The 18,350-nt window shown below is 35.5% G+C and overlaps 1 protein-coding gene across 1 annotated transcript; it reads right to left on the bottom strand.

The window, feature by feature from the left end:
- Positions 1 to 8,306: 8,306 nt before the first annotated feature.
- LOC121298369 (vacuolar protein sorting-associated protein 37A-like) lies at positions 8,307 to 18,247 on the bottom strand. The gene is made up of 12 exons (XM_041225481.1): positions 17,856 to 18,247; positions 17,286 to 17,360; positions 16,946 to 17,063; positions 16,533 to 16,633; positions 14,750 to 14,981; positions 12,432 to 12,502; positions 12,020 to 12,147; positions 11,830 to 11,888; positions 11,439 to 11,507; positions 10,697 to 10,840; positions 9,920 to 10,017; positions 8,307 to 8,925 (listed from the first exon to the last, which is right to left on the bottom strand). The coding sequence occupies exons 1-11, from the start codon at positions 17,963 to 17,965 to the stop codon at positions 9,955 to 9,957; spliced, it is 1,170 nt and encodes a 389-aa protein (XP_041081415.1). The 5' UTR covers positions 17,966 to 18,247; the 3' UTR covers positions 8,307 to 8,925; positions 9,920 to 9,954.
- Between the last annotated feature and the right edge of the window lie 103 nt (positions 18,248 to 18,350).

The following is an 18,350-nucleotide window of genomic DNA, read 5'->3' as shown; positions in this document are numbered from 1 at the left end:
GAAGTCGGTCAGCCTGGATGGAAGCGAGACTCTGTTGCAGGAACGTATTGACCCGGAAGGTAAACGAGGTAGCAGATGCAAGGTATAGACGTAGCTGAAATTGTTTACCAAGGGATCATGCGGGATAGCATAAAAGGGGCCTGAGAAACGCTAATCTTTTCCTTCACGTGGGGTTTGCGCTTTAAACCTGGAAGGACTGAGAGCTGCAGTAGAAACTGCCGAGGAATATTCGTGAGTGTCTGTTTGTTTTGAGTGTTAGTAATTGTCTTGTTTATTGTATCAGTAGATGGCGAAACAGGTTCCGGAGCTGTCACTTTTGGGCCAGGACAAGCTGGAACTGCAGTGCACGAACTGTCACCAAATAACCTGTTATCACCCACCACGAGCACTACTACACGCACCCGGGACTGGTGACCGTGTTTTAGTATTGTGGGGCGGATAACGTTTATTGTTTGGGACTGTAAACCTGTTTGTTTGGCTCCGCACGTTACACATTGTTGTGTATTGCCACAGCGTTTTTCTTTTGTTGGTCACCAGACCCGGATTACAATTAAAACCACTGTCCTACCGGATTACAATTGTTTGCGATTCCTTTTGCACCGCATCACCTCTACACCTGTTCACAATCACCGGTCAAATTGCCACACAGCGATACAAGATTTTTCACGATGCAAGCTGAACAGAAAATGACGATATCTCGATATTATGACGATAAATGATCATCTGGCTCTAGAACTGATCTTTTATTCTTTTAGATCTTTGTAAAGAAATTAAGTTGTATTATTGTCAACAATAACAGTATAGAATAGAATTTCAAAGATATATATATAATATATATAATATATAATTTCATTGAATTTTATTCTTGCAAACTTCCAAAGCAGTACAGTAGATCATGACCAGACAGTAAACTGACTACAACCATAAGTACACTTTCATTTCAGTAAATTAAGTTGAATTAAGAAAGAAAAAGAAGAGAACTTTGCCTGCAAACTCAGTTGTACTGAATGCTTTACAGGAAAGAAGAACCACTATTATCATTATTATATCGAATTAAATGGTCACCATACCAAACACGTTTCCATTAAAAAAAAATTATATAAATAAGACTAGGATTTTCTGTAGGGAAATCAGACTTCTCCCTAAACATCTAGGCTACTTGCATGTTTTATACTTCTAATTTTAATGCTTGTAGTTTTATTTTTCATGTAACTCTGGCCTACCTCGTAACAAGGATTCAATTGTCGCAAGTAACTCTGAATCAGCTAGGCTGATCAGTAAAACATTGAATTCCTTGTATGGAGAATCTCAGTAGCTAAGGCTCATGGTTCATTAACTGATTCAGATTCAGTTGTATTGAGTTTGCCCACTGATGATGATAAACAAACTACAAGTTGGGTGCCTGCTGATATGAAAAACAGTGTGTTTTGGCCCCCTACTGTATTCTGAATGGAAGGCATACCTCGCAAAGTGACCTTGTGTGAGCAGAAAGAAATGTATAGTAACAATGTGTACAGATCCAGAACTATTGTACGTGGTGCAGAAGTAACCCTGACACATAAATTAAAACATAATCCTCTTGTTAATTGTGCATGTAATATGTGCCAAAGCAAGTCATCAGCGACTGGGCCCAGACTTTGTCCGGCATGCAGTCATTTGGCTAAACACTGTAGAATCTTGTTTGAATGCAATGATTCTGTAGGAGTTTCTTTCTCTCATTTAAATGTAAACCCCAAAAGATATTAAGAGGATTGAATGCATGAGTTGTGAAAGGGTCACTTAGTAAAATGGGCACATCTGAGAAAATTAGAATGTGAGGAAGGTGTCCCTGCTAAGCATGTACAAGTGTCTTGTATGTACAAAATCAAGGCCATGGAGACTCACACCTGTGATGCGAGACGATGGATTCAAGGGCCTATTGTCATGTTCGCTGAACCAACCCGAGCTGGACCTGAGACTGAAGTGGAGTCCTGCTGGGAGCGAGCTGAAACCCTGGACATGGATTGGATGATTTAAAATGAAATGTATTTATTCAATAATATGTGTTATAATCCTCTGTAGTGTTTGTATAATCTTTAGTTTGGAAAAAGTAGCGTTTGTATAATCTTTAGTTTGGAAAATTATGTAAGTGTGTATCAAAAGTAACGCTTAATGCTGTTTTAGTCAGTAATTGTGAAACTTATGTATTTTCTTTATATAAAATCATGCAGTAGAAACCGGATACAGTTTGATACTAGTGGCTAGTTTTGGGCAGTTTCTTATCAAGATGGGCTTGATTCCCAGAATTGAATGCTAAGTTTCTACAGCACCCTTTTTAGCTTAAAAAAATGTTGTTAAATGTTGAAATAAGGTTTAATATGCTTGCTTTTTACTAAAAACAATGTGTGTGTGTAAGACCATTTGCTTAACACTGCCTGTTACAATAATATACATGAAATTGTTTCTCATCAAGATAAGTTTACATTTAAAATAGTTAATAATCGTGTTCTATAGGGAGTAAACTGTTTAGTTTGACTGAGTTGAAAGATGATGCAACATAAAGAGATGTTGTTTGAAATATAAAATAAGAAGCTTAAACAAATAATAAAAAGTAATCTTAAAAGTAGAGGATAGGTTTTGAAAAAGGTAAACTTTATGTGAACTTTCTTCCTGAATTTTCTGTGAGCCTGTTTTTTAGAGAAAGCCATGACTGGTAAAGGGAGGCATAGTTGGCACGCAGAGCGAGAATTCTTTTATCAAAAAGATTATAGCGTCAAGGTTAAAATTTAACAAGGGAAATTATCTTCTCACCCTAGAAGAAGGGAGAGCATTGCTAAAAGACATTAATTATCGCTGGAAATTAGGAAGAGTGGTATACCACTAGCAAACCGGTTTTAGCTGGCTTGTGTGCCGCTGAAAAAATAGGAGGTCGGCCATAGTTCAGCTGAGTTCATGCTGTTAAGAAACTCATAGGACAGAGACATTACAATCTTACACTTAAATAAAAAACAAATAGATTATCCATGAAGAGAAACTCTATATTAGAAAAACATAAGATGGAAGTTCCCTATAATATCTGTTAAGCACACGTCTGTAAAGAGAGAAGGAAAACTAATTTGAAGAATAGAATGGCATGAGGGAATATATACTTAGACATTAATACATATACTCAATATAATCATAGCTAATAGTGTTGTATATATTTTAAACAACACTCATATACTCAACGTAACATTATTCTTTTTGTATACACATATAAAATAAAGGAATAGTGAACTATGTTTTGCCTAACTTTTCAGATAGAGGAGGGGTCGAGAAATGAGAGGATGAGATCATGGTCAGATGTTTGGAACAGGTGTCATATCTTGGAAAGTTATTGGCATATGGCCCTAAAATTTTAGGTTGTTGCGTGCAAAAAAAAAAAAAGATAAGAAGTGTCTAAACAAATTAATAATTGGACTTGATTAAGTCTCTCCATGTATTCCAATGGAGACCAAAACCTATAAAACCTCATGTCTTTTACAATGAGGAACCACAATCAAGACTCAGCTTGGCAGAGTGACGTGGTCCATCATTTGCAGATCTCCACAAGACAATTCTGATTCCTTTGTTCACATTACTTTTTCTTATAAGAGGAGGTAAGCATATTATCTACAATATTATATCTCACATGTATTGGTTGCATTGCTATAAGGTATTGAAACTATGTTTTAGTTTTTGAGAGAGAGTTATATTGAATGAACTGAAATATAGTAGTGGGTGCTTTTTTAGACCGCGTGTATAGCTGTGCCGGTGGTTGCACAAATACATATAAGTGTATTAGGTCATTGGCGTGTGTATAGCTGGCCCGGTGGCTGCACTGATGCACGGAGATGTATCATGCCAATTGAAGTGTTAATGCTGAATTTGCAACTAACTTAGAAACGCTAATTGTTATTGCATGTTTATGGATTTTGGTGGTGTGCGCAAACTGCCTTTCCAACATTAAAAGCATTTTAATAAAGCGAAGGAGCATTGCTCTGATTCGTAAAACTTCACATGAATGAGTCTTGAGTGTTTTTCTTGATTAAATAGGAGTTATATGGACATACATACAAGCTCGCCCAGTGCTCTAACATAAACCACTAGTTTATATCATCTCTGTCCTCCTAACGTCTCCCCTGAGTTAAGAGTGTGTGCAGAGTAAATAGAAAAAGAGTATGTGAAAATCTGTGAACGCAGCAGATGTGACACAATGCTTACAGCACATGCATGTATAACATTAACATTGAACAGCCAGAGATCAGAGATAAAGTCAGTATCTCGGAATCGGTTATATTAAGTTTGACAAATCGTATAAATAATAACAATTTTTGTATTGCAGTATATCTGTGTAACTGGTGTAACGCTGCTTCACTTTTTCCTGTACCATTAAGAAAGCACTAGCCAAAACATTTGTTTACTCATGGAGATAAATGTGATTACAGTAGTGAAACAGTCTTTTAAAGGTATGAACTGTCTACCACAACAAAAGGAGAGAATCACACTTACATAGATTACACTGTGTTTCTGAACACCTATGGCACTTCTGGTGAACACAGTGTTGCTTTTTTTTTTCCACAATCAAGTATCCTAATAACTCTTCTATAAGTTATTTTTACATCAGTGTTTTACTTCTATCTGCACAATAATGATTTATACTGGCTCTATTTAAATGAGAGAAAAAAAAAATCCTTCAAAAAACATTGCAAATTTCTTTTTAGCTAAAGGATAAGAATGTGCTTCCAGTCAGATCCTTTTTTTATGTGCAATTAGGAACTTACTCTTCAATCACAGGCAATCCCATACAGGTTTTGTTAAACATGTATTTTTTTTTCTGCTAAAAACATGCTTTAATCTTTCTCAATTGTGAAGAATTTTGTATTCAATTAATTTAATATTTATGCTTGCATGAATGAAACCAGTTTTTCTTGCAACGTGTATCCGGACATATTCAGTGACAATTGTCTACTATTCTTCAGGGGTAAAATAAGATATTTTCTGTTCGTAACTGAGAAATAATGTGCTAAACAATTCTTGCATATATGTGTGATCCTCAGTATGCAATTAGAAACGACCTTTATGGATTAACTCACCTCTCAGGTTAAAATATACAAAATGAAGCTGCAAAAGTGAATGTTCTACCTACTTGTAAATGTTTTACAAAAGATAAAAGCCAATTTTATGCCTATCTACATTTAATATACATTTGTTGTCTAATATATACACTTAATTTACATGTTAAATTTCTTCACATTTCCCCACACAAAGATATTAAAGAGAAAGGGTACCAATAAGGGCAATGAGGAAATAAAGGGTTGGGATTAAGACAATCCTGTCTATCTGGGATATTTGGCTTTAATAAGTTGGTCTTAATACCCTCTTCCACTACCCATAGTAAGTTTTAGTCCAAATTGCATTTAAAATGTGCAATTGTTTTTCTACAAAATACAAATATGCTCTGTAATCCAACGTGTTAATTTCATACACAGGTATACATCTCGTTATCACTGGTGTCAGGGTCCAATATAAATCTATATACTGAGGTCAGTAATATGTCAACACATGCTGTAACCGAAAGATAATCAAGCACTATAAGTTGTTGATTCTGACAACTTCCACCACAAATTAACTAACTCATGAAGGTTTGTGAGAATAATCATAAGCCATCAGTACAGTACAGCAGAAGCTAAATGTGCAAATGGAAACCATTTTTGTTTTATTATTTGGCTTTTATACTCACTGTAGTTTTTAATTACATTGACTGCACGTACGGTTTTATGAAAAGTTTTTGTTTATTTTAGTTTCCTGCTGAAGATCCATGTGGTTAAAACACCATTCCCAGTGTTGGCAGGACAGTTAGCAAAATCCATAGCTTTGGGTTTACATTGTTGTTATTGCTGACTAGTAAAGCAAAAAGTAGCTACTCCCCACCTTTTAATCAGAAGCAGCAACTTGCCATTATTTTGGACACACTCATGTCTGTAGCGGTTCACAGCAGGATATACAGTACATGCTACGGTGCTGCTAAAATGTTTGTTGTCATTGCAAACATTTATTATGCTGTACGATTACAGGTGCTATGTTGATGCTAAACCACCAAAACAAATGAACATTGATATATGCTTTATGACAATCACAATATATTATTATTATTACAGTAATAGCCTGCAGTTGAGAGACAGGCACATTTGGGGCTTTGTAATTTTATCAGTTTGAGGTGCATTTCTGTTTTCATCATTCTAAGATGTTTAATGGGTAGACAAAATAATAAACACATACATACAGTTAGTACAGCGTACATTTTAGCTTTCCTATCGTAAGGGTAGGAATTAGTATCATCATCATATTAGTATCTTCAAATCCCAGAAAGGTGCATGGTTAGTTAATGAGCTGATGGTCTGAAGTGGAGTGCTACCCCCCCACCCAAAAAAACCCCCAAAACAATCAAGAAGCAGTAATTAACAGGTAGTCTACAAATTTACTAATCCAAGAAGCGTCAATACAAAATGCAATGTTTTAGAATAGTGTAACATAACATTCTTGCATGTCCATTTTTTCTGCTGTCACTTTGATTTAAAACTGCTGTGTTTGGGTTTCTCTCCCCATTCTTATATAAAAAAGGACAAGTAACAGAGCCACACTTTGTTTCAAAGGACTGTTTAGAATTTGTAGGAAGTGGGTTAGGTGAATCCATAGATTTGTGACAGGAAGGAAAGGAAGAAAAAAAAAAAAATCACTCAAATCAACGTGAAATTAAAATCTTGACAAGAAATGATAGGTTTAATTAAAGTTGACAGTGTGATCAGTGGTGCATCCAGAACAGGAGCTGTGAAATTTACCCATTGCTTACACATATTTTATCACTTAAAATAATACAACAAACATCTGCCTTACTGACGCACTACCAGTTACACTGAATTTATTAACTTGGCAGCTGGTTTCATTTGCTTCAACAGAAAAGACACCAGCTGCATCAAAGACTGGAGGAACTAGTCTTTTCATCGGTAGTCTTTTTTTAGTCGGTACAAAAAGGAGACTTTTCACATGCCCGTTGTTATTTTTTCATTTATTTACGCTTTTGTTTAATAATTAATTGATGGTGAAAATAGAATGTCTTTAAAAAGGTGGACATAAAAAAAACAAGAATATATCACAAATTTAGCATTTACAGTTTTTTCAGGTAAGCATTTAAAATTTTTTAGGAACGTTCTATAAATTAACAATTTTTTTTATGTGACAAAGCCATTTTTTTTTTTTGCTTTAATACATAGTATGTTCAATCGTGAAATATCTTGAAATACTTATTTTTAGACCTTGAAATAAGCCATTTTAACTGGGAAAAGAAAATGCCGCCTTATAACAGAAACGTGTTAAACCACCTTTCTCCATAATCAGAAACATTTGACTGATTTTATAGATCTTATAAATGTTTTACGTAACTTTTGTGTTGTCAGTGACACACGCTCCATGTTCTTTTAGAAAGATCTGAAAATGTACAATCTACTGCTAAAGTTAAATTGTACATAAAGATTAAATTGTTTCAAGAGCAAAGCAACACTTCAAGGTTAACACTTTAGGTTTTCTCAGAACATTTCAATGGTGTTTTTTCTGATCTGGGGAAACATTCACGTCCTCAATGATGTTTACAACGACAGTATTGTAAGCACAAGATCTGGTAAAGTTTGCAGTGTGCCGCCTTTGTTAGAAAAAACAACCTCGCACCCACCCACTCACACACTTTCAGGCACTGTCCACACTATGCCTTTAAACCATATTCAATAAACTGGCTTAAAAATGCTAAATAGGTTAACGTCTACACTACGCAGCATTAAATACTGTACTCGAGAACCGGATTTGAGACCACCTCAGGGGTTAGTCTTGAGTCCAGTTCTAAATCAGATTGCATCAATTAGTGCGGTTTGTCAGAAGCGTGGACACTGTAAAAGCAAACTACATTTTTTGTGTATCCTCCAATATCCCAAAAATGCTTTCTGGTATGTTTTGGCACGTGGACATTACAAATACAGTACTCAGAACAGGCGCCTGAAGGAGTTGAGAACCATTATCTGCTGTACTGTATACCGTAATTTCTGAGGCTTATTGTAAAATGGTGGCTCATGGAGCGACGTAATCAGATGCTGAAATCAAGTTTGATACGCAATAAAATCGGTCACTGAGAACTTCAGAGTTAAAAAACTAAATGCACATTCTAAAATGTACCTTGTTAAAGGAAACAAAGCCAAAACATTCATCCTAAGAAGCGCTATGTCTTCTTTGGGCACAGGCTCCATATTTTATGGGTTGTAAACAAAGTACAGTGCATGGTGGGATAATATGATATTAAGTCAGACAGTCCATTGTGCTGCTAGGAACTGTAACCAAACTATTTTAATTGTGCTTGGATGCATTAAGCTAAACATGAAACAGCACTTTAGTGTGGACGCTTTGAGCTCGATTAATTGAAATGTTTTTGAGTACGGTTCGAGATCAGTTATGCAGTGTGGACAGGGCCTTAGAAAGGCTCCGGTGCCATTGCACAGAGCACATCATCTGTACTTCATGACCTGATAAATAACAGATGAAAAAATCGATCCATTGTGCAAGTTTCAAATATTTATTACCTGACAAATTATATAATATATAATACATTATGCTTTGATTACAATAAAGACTATTATTAACATAATTTAAATACAGTATTTACCTCGAGTATGTGGGCAGCATTTAAATAGGTCCAATTCAAGTAATTTTGAGTTTGTCCCCAAAATGTTCAATGGTGGAATCAGTAGAATAAATAAAGGGTTTTTCTAGATGTGATAAAATTAAAAAACACACACAGTGAATCTTCAGTTCAGGCTGTCATTGAAGACACTATATTCTTTTCATACTGCTGAAGGCTGTACTGGCAGGCCAAAACATCAGAACCTATGAAAAAGGAAACACGGTCATTATTAACTATGAAAGATAACACCGTGTAACAATTGTATTTATTTTTTTTGTTCCTGGGTAGTAAGTGTTATTTCCTAAAAAACAACATATGAATCAAAATTAACATGTATTTGTACTAAAGTAATACAAAAATGACTACAAAAGGTTTAGAAGTGAGTAGTTTTTCGAGATTTACAATTATACTGTAAATACAGTATAATCGTAAATCTCAAAAAGCTACTCACTTCTAAATCTCTTGCAGTCATTTTTGTATTACTTTAGTACAAATACATGTTAATTTTGATTCATATGTTGTTTTTTTCTGACTTTATGTGAACGAAAAGACACATATTTTTCCCATTGGAAATAGTGATATTTTGAAATATCACTGTCCTGGTCACAAACGCAAAGTTTGTGGGGAATAATACCCATTTTCTATACTTTTGAGGCATAAGCAATTAGGAAATAACACTTGCCACCCAGGAACAAAAATTGTGTTACATAGTGTAATTCTCTCCTGCAAATATTGGATTTTATGTATTTTAAGAGCCATGACCTAGCCACAAGGGATGTCACAGGAGTTTTGGCCGACGGAATAACGAAAAATAATACTTTACTAAGCAACTGTTTTTTGTTGTTTTTTTTTTGTTTTTTGTTTTTTAAATACAAATGATAAAAAAGCTAGGAGGTAGAGAATATTACATTTTAAAAAATATTTTTTAAAAAATTTACAGGAAGTGATAAAACTGTAATTCCATCTCTGGGATGTGATGATGGTTCATCTAAAACCTCTCTGTGGAATTAGTGTTAAATACGTTTCTTTCCTTCTATAATTTACTGCATAAAACACAGCGATACATCTCTCTATTCTCTCTGCAGAACAGCCAATACTGCTAAGCATTCACCCTGTCTTAATCTTATATGAACACAGATACATTAATGTTTCCAGTGTAAAAGCATTAATCATAATAAGTACTACAAAGCCAATTACCTGGACAAACTGGGAAGTTATAATGGTGCATGAAACTAGCCATGGGTATTTATTGACTGCTGAAGCTTTTCTTCTTTGGATCGTCTACAGTGGCAAAGCTTTAAAGCAAACACACATAGGAGAAGTATAAACAGCTTAGTTAATATATCAACTCTTAACTTGAATCAAATTTGCCATAAGGCAACCAAATATATATATATATATATATATCCCACTTAACAAAAAACAAAGCATCCTTGGCAGCATAATCTAAGGGAATGTCAGATTAGATCAAATCACACTGCTTGTAAACATGAAGTAAAATGGAAACGTGAAAATGATTTTATCACTGAAACAGCACTAGCACTGAAACACTTAATGTTCACTGGACACCACCTGTAATAAAACTGTATTGAAATAATCACAGAATACAAGTATGTACCAGCTATGAAGACTCCAATTGGAAGCATGCGATCTGTACCAATCAAGAAAGGGTTATTTATTCTTGTAGAACACCCAGAACTGAACTAGACCTGGGTAGTAAGAATGAACCTGTGTACTGAGTATGAAGCCACTATCTTAAAGTGTCTTTTATCTTTATCATCTGGAAATCAAAACTCACATGACCACAAAATGGCGGCCATCTTAGGCCACAGGTTATACTGAAAGGCGCCATTAGATTTTCCACAGCATTGACATTGGTGCGCCTGCTACCGCAATGTCTGACAATCTTATCCAAGCTCCCTTTACAAGGATGTTTTAAAAATCAGAAAAACACAAAAATAAAATGCCACATACTGTTCTTTTTTCCATGAAGTTGGTGAGAAAGTCATCTATTTCTATTTTGCCCTCCAGGAAGTCCTCTGCAATGTCCTCTGACTCCTCCTCTGCTTGATGAGCTGCTACTTTGAGCCTGGCCTGCAGGGCACTCAAACTGCAACTCTGTTCAGAGACCAGTTCACAAGTTACAGCAAAACATTATGGACACTTCTGCTCTGTGCCGTGTTGATTCAGGGACGGGGAATGCAGAAAAGTTTTTTTTTTTTTTTTTTTTTAAGAATTGCATGTAGACCGATTTTTTATTTCTTCCCCCCCCCAATGAGCAAAATGGTGTTAAGAATACATTTAAAAAATGTAAATCTGTACATTTTTTTTTTACAATGATCATTTCCAAAATATGTATGGAGGACAGCTAAATGGGTGCCCTTCAGTACATTAGGAACAACAACATGCTTTTGAATGCAGTGTAAAGAAATTAATTTATGGTAATAGTGTAGTGACACATACTGCCAGGACAGCACAACTAGCAATGTGTCATTTTTCTGAGACTGCGACTGTTAAATGCCAACTGGAAACCTACTAGTAGTAACTTTTCTCAGTAGAAATACCGCCTTCATTGCTGACTGTTATCTGTAAGCGCCATCCATACACAGAGACCAGATATTGCTGTGTTTCATATTAGTTTTAATTATTGGGCGCAACACAAACATCGATAGGCAGGCTGTACATTTTTTCCTTGTAAATGGAAGTCATACCTTACCTCACTTAGTTCATGTTGTCTTTGCATCTTTGTCTCAAAAGCAGATTTCATCTCGGTTATCTGCTCATACTACAAGATAAATTAAAATGTAAGACTATGCACCCCTCCTGTCCCATCAGTTAAGATTTCTTTCTCAAATTATACACTGTAAATTAACTCCCATTCAGAATAGCCTTTAATCTAAAGCCATATGGACTACCTTATTTTCCATTGAAAATTCTACAAGGTAAATGAACAGAAAACTTGGAACAGGACAAAGCTGTTGTGAAATGCGATGCCTTATCAAATTAAGGAAAACTAGAAATTTAAATTTGAAGTGCCTTGATAATGTGTGTGTATAGCATTTATTTATAAATAAAAAGGCTGGTTTACATTTAACCTGCACACTTACTTTGTATAGTACTTCTTGTCTTTTTCCTTCTAACTGTGGCTCAAGTTGCAAATTATTTTCTGTGTAAACAAAACACAAATGGGTTCTTCTAAAATAAATCCAACCAGACATGCATAATTTAAAAAAAAAAAAAAAAAAAAAAAGAAATTCGTAAGTAATTCATTCTACAAGTCCAATAACATTTACTCACTTGCCATCTCTACAATGTTCTTGACCAATTCATCCTTGTCAGAGGTGACCTGTTTCAGTTGTGGAAGACAGACAAAATGTTCTAGCAGCACATCTTCTTGATCACTCATATCTTTTAGCTGTGATGTACTAAATGGAAAATATGGAGAAAAAAAATCACGTTAGCATGTCCAAGTTTACATGCTTTCACTAACAAAATGTTGTGTGTCTTATTTTGCCAGTTCCTTAAATCTTATTTTATTAAGTTTACTTAATTTGTATTAGAGAAATACATACGTTAGCATTTGTTTTTTCAGAGTGAACAGTTTCCTAATAACATTCCATCCTTGCTATTCAAATTTAATACTGAAAATGAAGACATTAGTACAAAGTACACTGTCTACAGAGTCTACAGAGTAGACAATGAACAGTACCTTAGTTCTGACAGTTCTTGGAAAGTTTCGGGAATTTCAGGCATCTTGTAAGTGCATCCATTAAGACCTGCCTAAAACCATAAAGTAAAACGTAAAATAAACAGACTGCACATATAGTAGAGGTTGTATTATTTCTCTAAACCTGATTTGTTGGGCATGAAATACCTGGTGTCAGCAAACTGAAACTCTCCAGATCAATTGAGCCCAGTTGGATTATCTGATTAAACATTTGGCAATTGTAATAGGAAAACATTTTAGCTGAATTTCTACAAAAAAAGAAACATAACTAGTAATGAGCGATTATCAGTTTTACAAGTCTATTTGATTATCGATTCAATATTTGAAAATAATCCTGGTTACAATTACTCTTAATTGCATCATTTTTAGGGGGAAAAGTCACAAAAAGGTTCCTGATTAATAATAATATTTTTTTTCTATTTAAAAACTGCAATACAATTTAAAAAACTTTTTTCAACAGCACTTTCAAACCTACATTATGCATTATATTGAAGTCACTACTAAAGCAGAATAACCAATAAATAAACAATACAATAATGATAATAATAATAATACGGCTGGAAGTTTATTCACTCATTAACTATAACATAATAAGAATGGCAACCTGAAACAAAATATTATAAATATAATTGTTAGTAATTAATAATTACAATTATATTTATAATCTTTTGTTTCTGGTTGTCATTCTTGTTTTACGTTTCATGTAATATTAAATGAAGAGCAGTAGAAGAAATAGCAATTTGAAACATTTTTGTTTATTATTAAGACAGTCACCTTAGTTGATATCATGAGACCAAGATAGAGCTTTTTGGCCAAAACTCAAAGCGCTATGTGTGGCGCAAACCTAACACTGCCCATGCCTCAAGACATACCATCCCTACAGTGAAGTATGGTGGTGGCAGCATCATCCTGTGAAGGATGAATGGATGGAGCAAAATACTGCAAGAGAATCTGCTTCAGTCCGCTAAAAAACTGAAGCTTGGGAGGAAATTCACCTTTCAGCAGGACAATGATCCCAAGCACAAGGCCAAAGCAACATTGGAGTGGCTCAAGAAGAAAAAGGTGAATGTCCTACAGTGGCCCAGTCAAAGTCCTGATCTCAATCCCATTGAGAATCTGTGGCACTATTTGAAAATTGCAGTCCACAAGCCTCGTCCAACCAACCTAAACAACCTGGAGCAAATCTGCCAAGAAGAATGGGCCAAAATCACTCCGACACTGTGTGCAAAGCTGGTACATACTTACCCCAAAAGACTTAAAGCTGTTATTGCAGCGAAAGGTGGCTCTACCAAATATTAATGTGTGTGGGTTGAATACTTATACAAGCAAGATATTTCAGTTCTTTATTTTTCTTAAAAATATTTCCCAACATATAACCAATGTCACCTTACAATAATTGAGTTTGAGTTTAAGTGTTTTAAAATAAAATATCAAACAGAACATTAGAACGACATTTTAATGTAACATTTGTAATTCAGTAATATGACAGAATTGGTCAGGGGTCTGAATACTTTTGCAAGGCACTGTGTGTGTGTGTGTGTATATATATATATATATATAAATTTAACATCCGTTGCTTTTCTCATTGCGGAACGAAATGTCATTAATGAGGTGATTGATAAATGTGTAAAGAAAATAAAAAGTTTATATTTATGAACTTACAGTATTTAAACACCTAACTTCTCCGACGAGTATTTATAATGAAGAGTTCTGATACGCTACGCTCCCTGTATGTTTTTTTTTGTGATGCTGTTTTGTATGCATTATGGGAGCTTTACAGGAGGGCGAGTCTCGAGGTTCCCTTGACTACACATTCCACAGTGAGAGCAGCTTCCGTGACGCAAACTGCTGAAATCCAAAGTGGCTGAGATGTGTTAGTAAACTTTTATGATGAGTGACCATAAAGAATACATTAAGTATAATCAATCGAAATTATGCAGTTTATTAATCGTTCAAAGTCGGTTTCTGTGTTTAATTTAATAATTGGAAATTAACCATCTTTGATTAATCGCTCATCACTACAAAAAACTAAACTGCTTCCAATTCAACTGAAGCAAGAAATGTAAGGCATATCAACACATCTAGTGTATGCAAAAAAATAAAATACAGGACACCAACAATTTGGGCAGTGGGACCTTAACTTATCAGGGACTATCTACAAAACACTACTTTGTGTGCAATGGTAAGTACTGCAGATCTTTAAGTTGTACAGTAGTTAAAACAAATGACAGGACTGTTAGTAGTCCCCGACTACCAGGGCTGTAAATAGATTACACCTCTTGGGTGTGTTCTAGATTTACCTGCGAGTCAGCAGTGGGAACTGGCAAAGGCAAGTCTGTAATGAGGCCATAGGCAGGAGCAGCAGGCCTGGTGACGTTGAAGCCAAGAGGAGATGCAGGCATAGAGTCTGTTCCTGGGACCTGCATGGGTGCTGGGGCCACAGGCCGGGCAGCTTCTTGTTGGGGGAAAGCAGGGATGAAGTGAAAACCCTGAGGAGGATACGGAGGAATTCCTGACGGCTTATTGTACATACTGAAAAATACATAAAGGATTATTCACAAAAAACTCGGTGAGAAACCAGTTAAGTATACTGTACTGTAAACATGGCTTCTATTGGATCACATGACCTCATACTGTATACCCCATGTTACACCAAATTATTTAATTTTACAACTATTACTATTTGCACATTGATCATTGGCAGCAATCATACACTAACATATTTCAAGATAACAAATCACATTCTTATCTACAGTATTGGTTCACACACATTTATATTTATAATAATGCAGATCTTCAGTAATATGCAAATGTATTAGAAGACCCCGGTTGTTTTGATTTGTTGTGCATATGATCAAACCACTGCAACTGAAAATCTTGGAAAATTGTCAGTATAGGCAAATTAGTGATTGTCTAATTTAATTGATGACTAAGTCACACGCAATTAATTTAAAACCAGAAAAGGAACACATAGCCACAAATGGTAAAATGTATGAGACTTTAGAAATTGTTTAACCCGTTTCAAACTGATATTCCAGCAGCATGCAGAACTGAATTCAAGCACAAAAAAATGTACTATGTCCCCATTAAGTACGAGGAGTGCGGCGTCTGAAACAATTAAGTACGCCTTGACGCTCTTTCGATGCTAGTGTGCCTTCCTCTGCTGCTCTGAGCGCTTCTGGTGCACCTTGGTTTCACACGGCGTTCGAGTAGCAAACTGTACGTAACTGCACTTAATGCTAATGTATGCAAATAATATGCTAAAGAGGACTGTGTCCCACAATGCTACACTGATCACCTGTTACCACCAGACTCAACCACGGCAGCGCCCTCAAGGCAAGAAGCAACCAGTTGTGAGTCTCACACTTGTAATTAAGCATTTCATGAAGACATTTTATGTCGCCACCATCATGCTGAGAATAGCCGTCACCTTTGTTCGAGAGAAAGAAAAGAAAAATCTTCTAAATAACGATTCGCCGTCTGGTATCACTTGAATCCATATCTAACTCGCTAGCTAGAACAGGGAATGAGTGGGGAAATGTTTTCATTGGTACAATTGCACAATATCGATAAATGTAAACAAACACATACTTTCACACTTCCTGGTTTTGTCATTACTTACTACACTGCATTGTGGGAGATTGCTTTGGAATAAGTGGGGTGCACTTCAGTTCGCCACTGTGAAATCAATTGGTTCATAAAATATAATGAAGTGCAGCTCTAACGCATACTTAATTATAATTCAGTTTGGCATGTCACTGGAGAATCAGTTTGAAACAGAGGTAAGATACCTAATTAAAGCACAAAGTGGTATAGCATTTTCACACAAGTGTCTATTGTTTTTATATCACCAATTACAAACTGAAAATTAATTCTCACACCAAGGTTTTCATGCAGGTTTATAAATTACATAAATGACAAATCTTGAGATGTACGAATATATTTGCACACTACTGTATGCACTTATGTTTATATTAAATAAAACTAAAAACAGGTCGTTTCTTTTTTTCTTCTCATTTTTTCATTCAAAATGTAATACTTTTAAAATATATAAGCATGAGTGCAGTATCGTATCATACTCACAAGGCAAACCCTGAAGACCCAGATGCCAAAACAGGGGGATTATTCCAGAACTCATCCATGATGTTTTGTATGATTTTGCCCAGATCTGAATGCATTGTGAACTGAGAAAAAATAAGAAATTATACTTTTTACCAAAATGAAAACTATGGATTCAGCAAAAATGTCATACGAATACACAGTAGCCAATTCAACCTAGCTGCAAACTTGTAAATCATAATAAAAGCACTTCTTAAATTATGTGATGCACAGTGTGGGCACACATTTGTACCTACTTTGCTCACGTGGCATTAACTACAAGGTGGGCATCTCTTGCGTTAAAGCTTTCTGACAACTATATGATCTGTCGCTGTATGTAGATAAAGAACAGCAATAAATCATGTACCAGTTTGGCCACAGATCCTCAGGTTACCTACATTGGTTATGAGTGGGCTGGTGACCATTGTGCCATTATGGCTGTCCACTAAGTGATGTCTTAAATGCGGGTACACGCTGACTGCTGGCTTCTCCTGTGGAAACTGTGGTGGAAGAAGGCTGGGAAAGCGACATAAAGAACAGTTAAAATAAGTAATCCTGAACACCTATTTTTAATGGTGTGTGTACGTAATCACATAATGTATAAAACAGTATAGTAGCAAAGCCACAAATGTAACAATAATAAAAAATAAAAAAAAAGTGATATTTTATGTGCTTAAGCTTAGTAAACAGAAGCACAACAGAAGGCATACATGTCTTTCTATACCCTTAGGAACTTACATGTTAACACTGACAGTTGTGTTGTTGACTGTAAATGGTATTCTGTATTCCACGTCCTTCTGGATTTCAGCTAAACTGTGGGGAGAGCAGTTAAACTTCTTTAAAAACTTAAAAGTAGTCAATCTCATCCTTTTGGAGAGGACGACCTTGCTGCTTTGGAGTCTTAATGTAGTTTTCATAATAGGAAATTCCCCTTTCTCTACTATTTTTAATGGCGTATACACATTTCTCATTCTTCAGCCCTGACGTTAAATCAGTTAATTATCTTTACGGTATAACTTGAAGCTGTTTAAAGTGAGGTTTTTGTAAAAACTGTTCTTAGCAATTTCTGGCTTTTCTTACTTTAACCATATTGATTTAAAATGCCTTTTAAGACATGATATCCGTCGGGACAGTCCTGACTTAGGTCATTTAAGGAAGCAGATAAAAAAAGGGCTTTCTCAGCATGGCCTTACTCCATAAAAAAAAAAAAAAAAAAAAAAACCCACAAACAAAAGGTAATACTTTAATCTGAAGTTGTACAGCCAGTTCCACAACACAATACCCGAGAAGTGACAATACCTTACTTACTTGGAGTGGGTTGTCTTCAGGGATTCAATCTGCCTCTGTCTTTGTTGCTGTAAACTTGTAAGAGGCGGAAGAGGTCCAGAACCCTTGGACTGGGGAAAAATCCAGTTCATTCTCTAATCCGGACTGGAGCTGAACTAGTGATAGTTAATTAGTCCGAGAACAGCCTCGGTTGGGAGACACAACAAAAACAATCACTCAAACAAGATTCAAATGTCTAATTTAACTACAGTCATGCCCGTACTCTAAGATACTCCATCAATATAACTCAAAACACATTTCCCTATTGTGATGTACTATTATATCCGATACAAATTATGACTGCGCTGTTACTCTCTTTTGAATTGGTTAACCCACACCTACAATACCAGCAGGCGCTCAGTTGTGGTGCTAGTGCAACGCAGCATCACGTGTTTTGACAGAAAAGACGCTAAATATTTGCAAACAAAAATCCGCTTTAAAATAGTTTTATCACAAACTACGTACATTCTATTTTCA

The sequence above is a fragment of the Polyodon spathula genome, chromosome 2 (assembly GCF_017654505.1).
Source record: "Polyodon spathula isolate WHYD16114869_AA chromosome 2, ASM1765450v1, whole genome shotgun sequence".
Classification (NCBI taxonomy): Eukaryota; Metazoa; Chordata; class Actinopteri; order Acipenseriformes; family Polyodontidae; genus Polyodon; species Polyodon spathula.
This window is presented reverse-complemented; position numbering and strand designations above follow the sequence as displayed.

What these genes read in the sequence shown, in the direction of transcription:
- LOC121298369 (XM_041225481.1), bottom strand. Translation starts at nt 17,965, where the DNA reads ATGAACTGGATTTTTCCCCAGTCCAAGGGTTCTGGACCTCTTCCGCCT. An exon ending in GGGTCTTCAGGGTTTGCCTT is followed by an intron (nt 14,982 to 16,532) that starts GTGAGTATGATA and finishes TGTATTTTTCAG; the next exon opens with TATGTACAATAAGCCGTCAG. An exon ending in TTCCCACTGCTGACTCGCAG is followed by an intron (nt 12,503 to 14,749) that starts GTAAATCTAGAA and finishes TTATGGTTTTAG; the next exon opens with GCAGGTCTTAATGGATGCAC.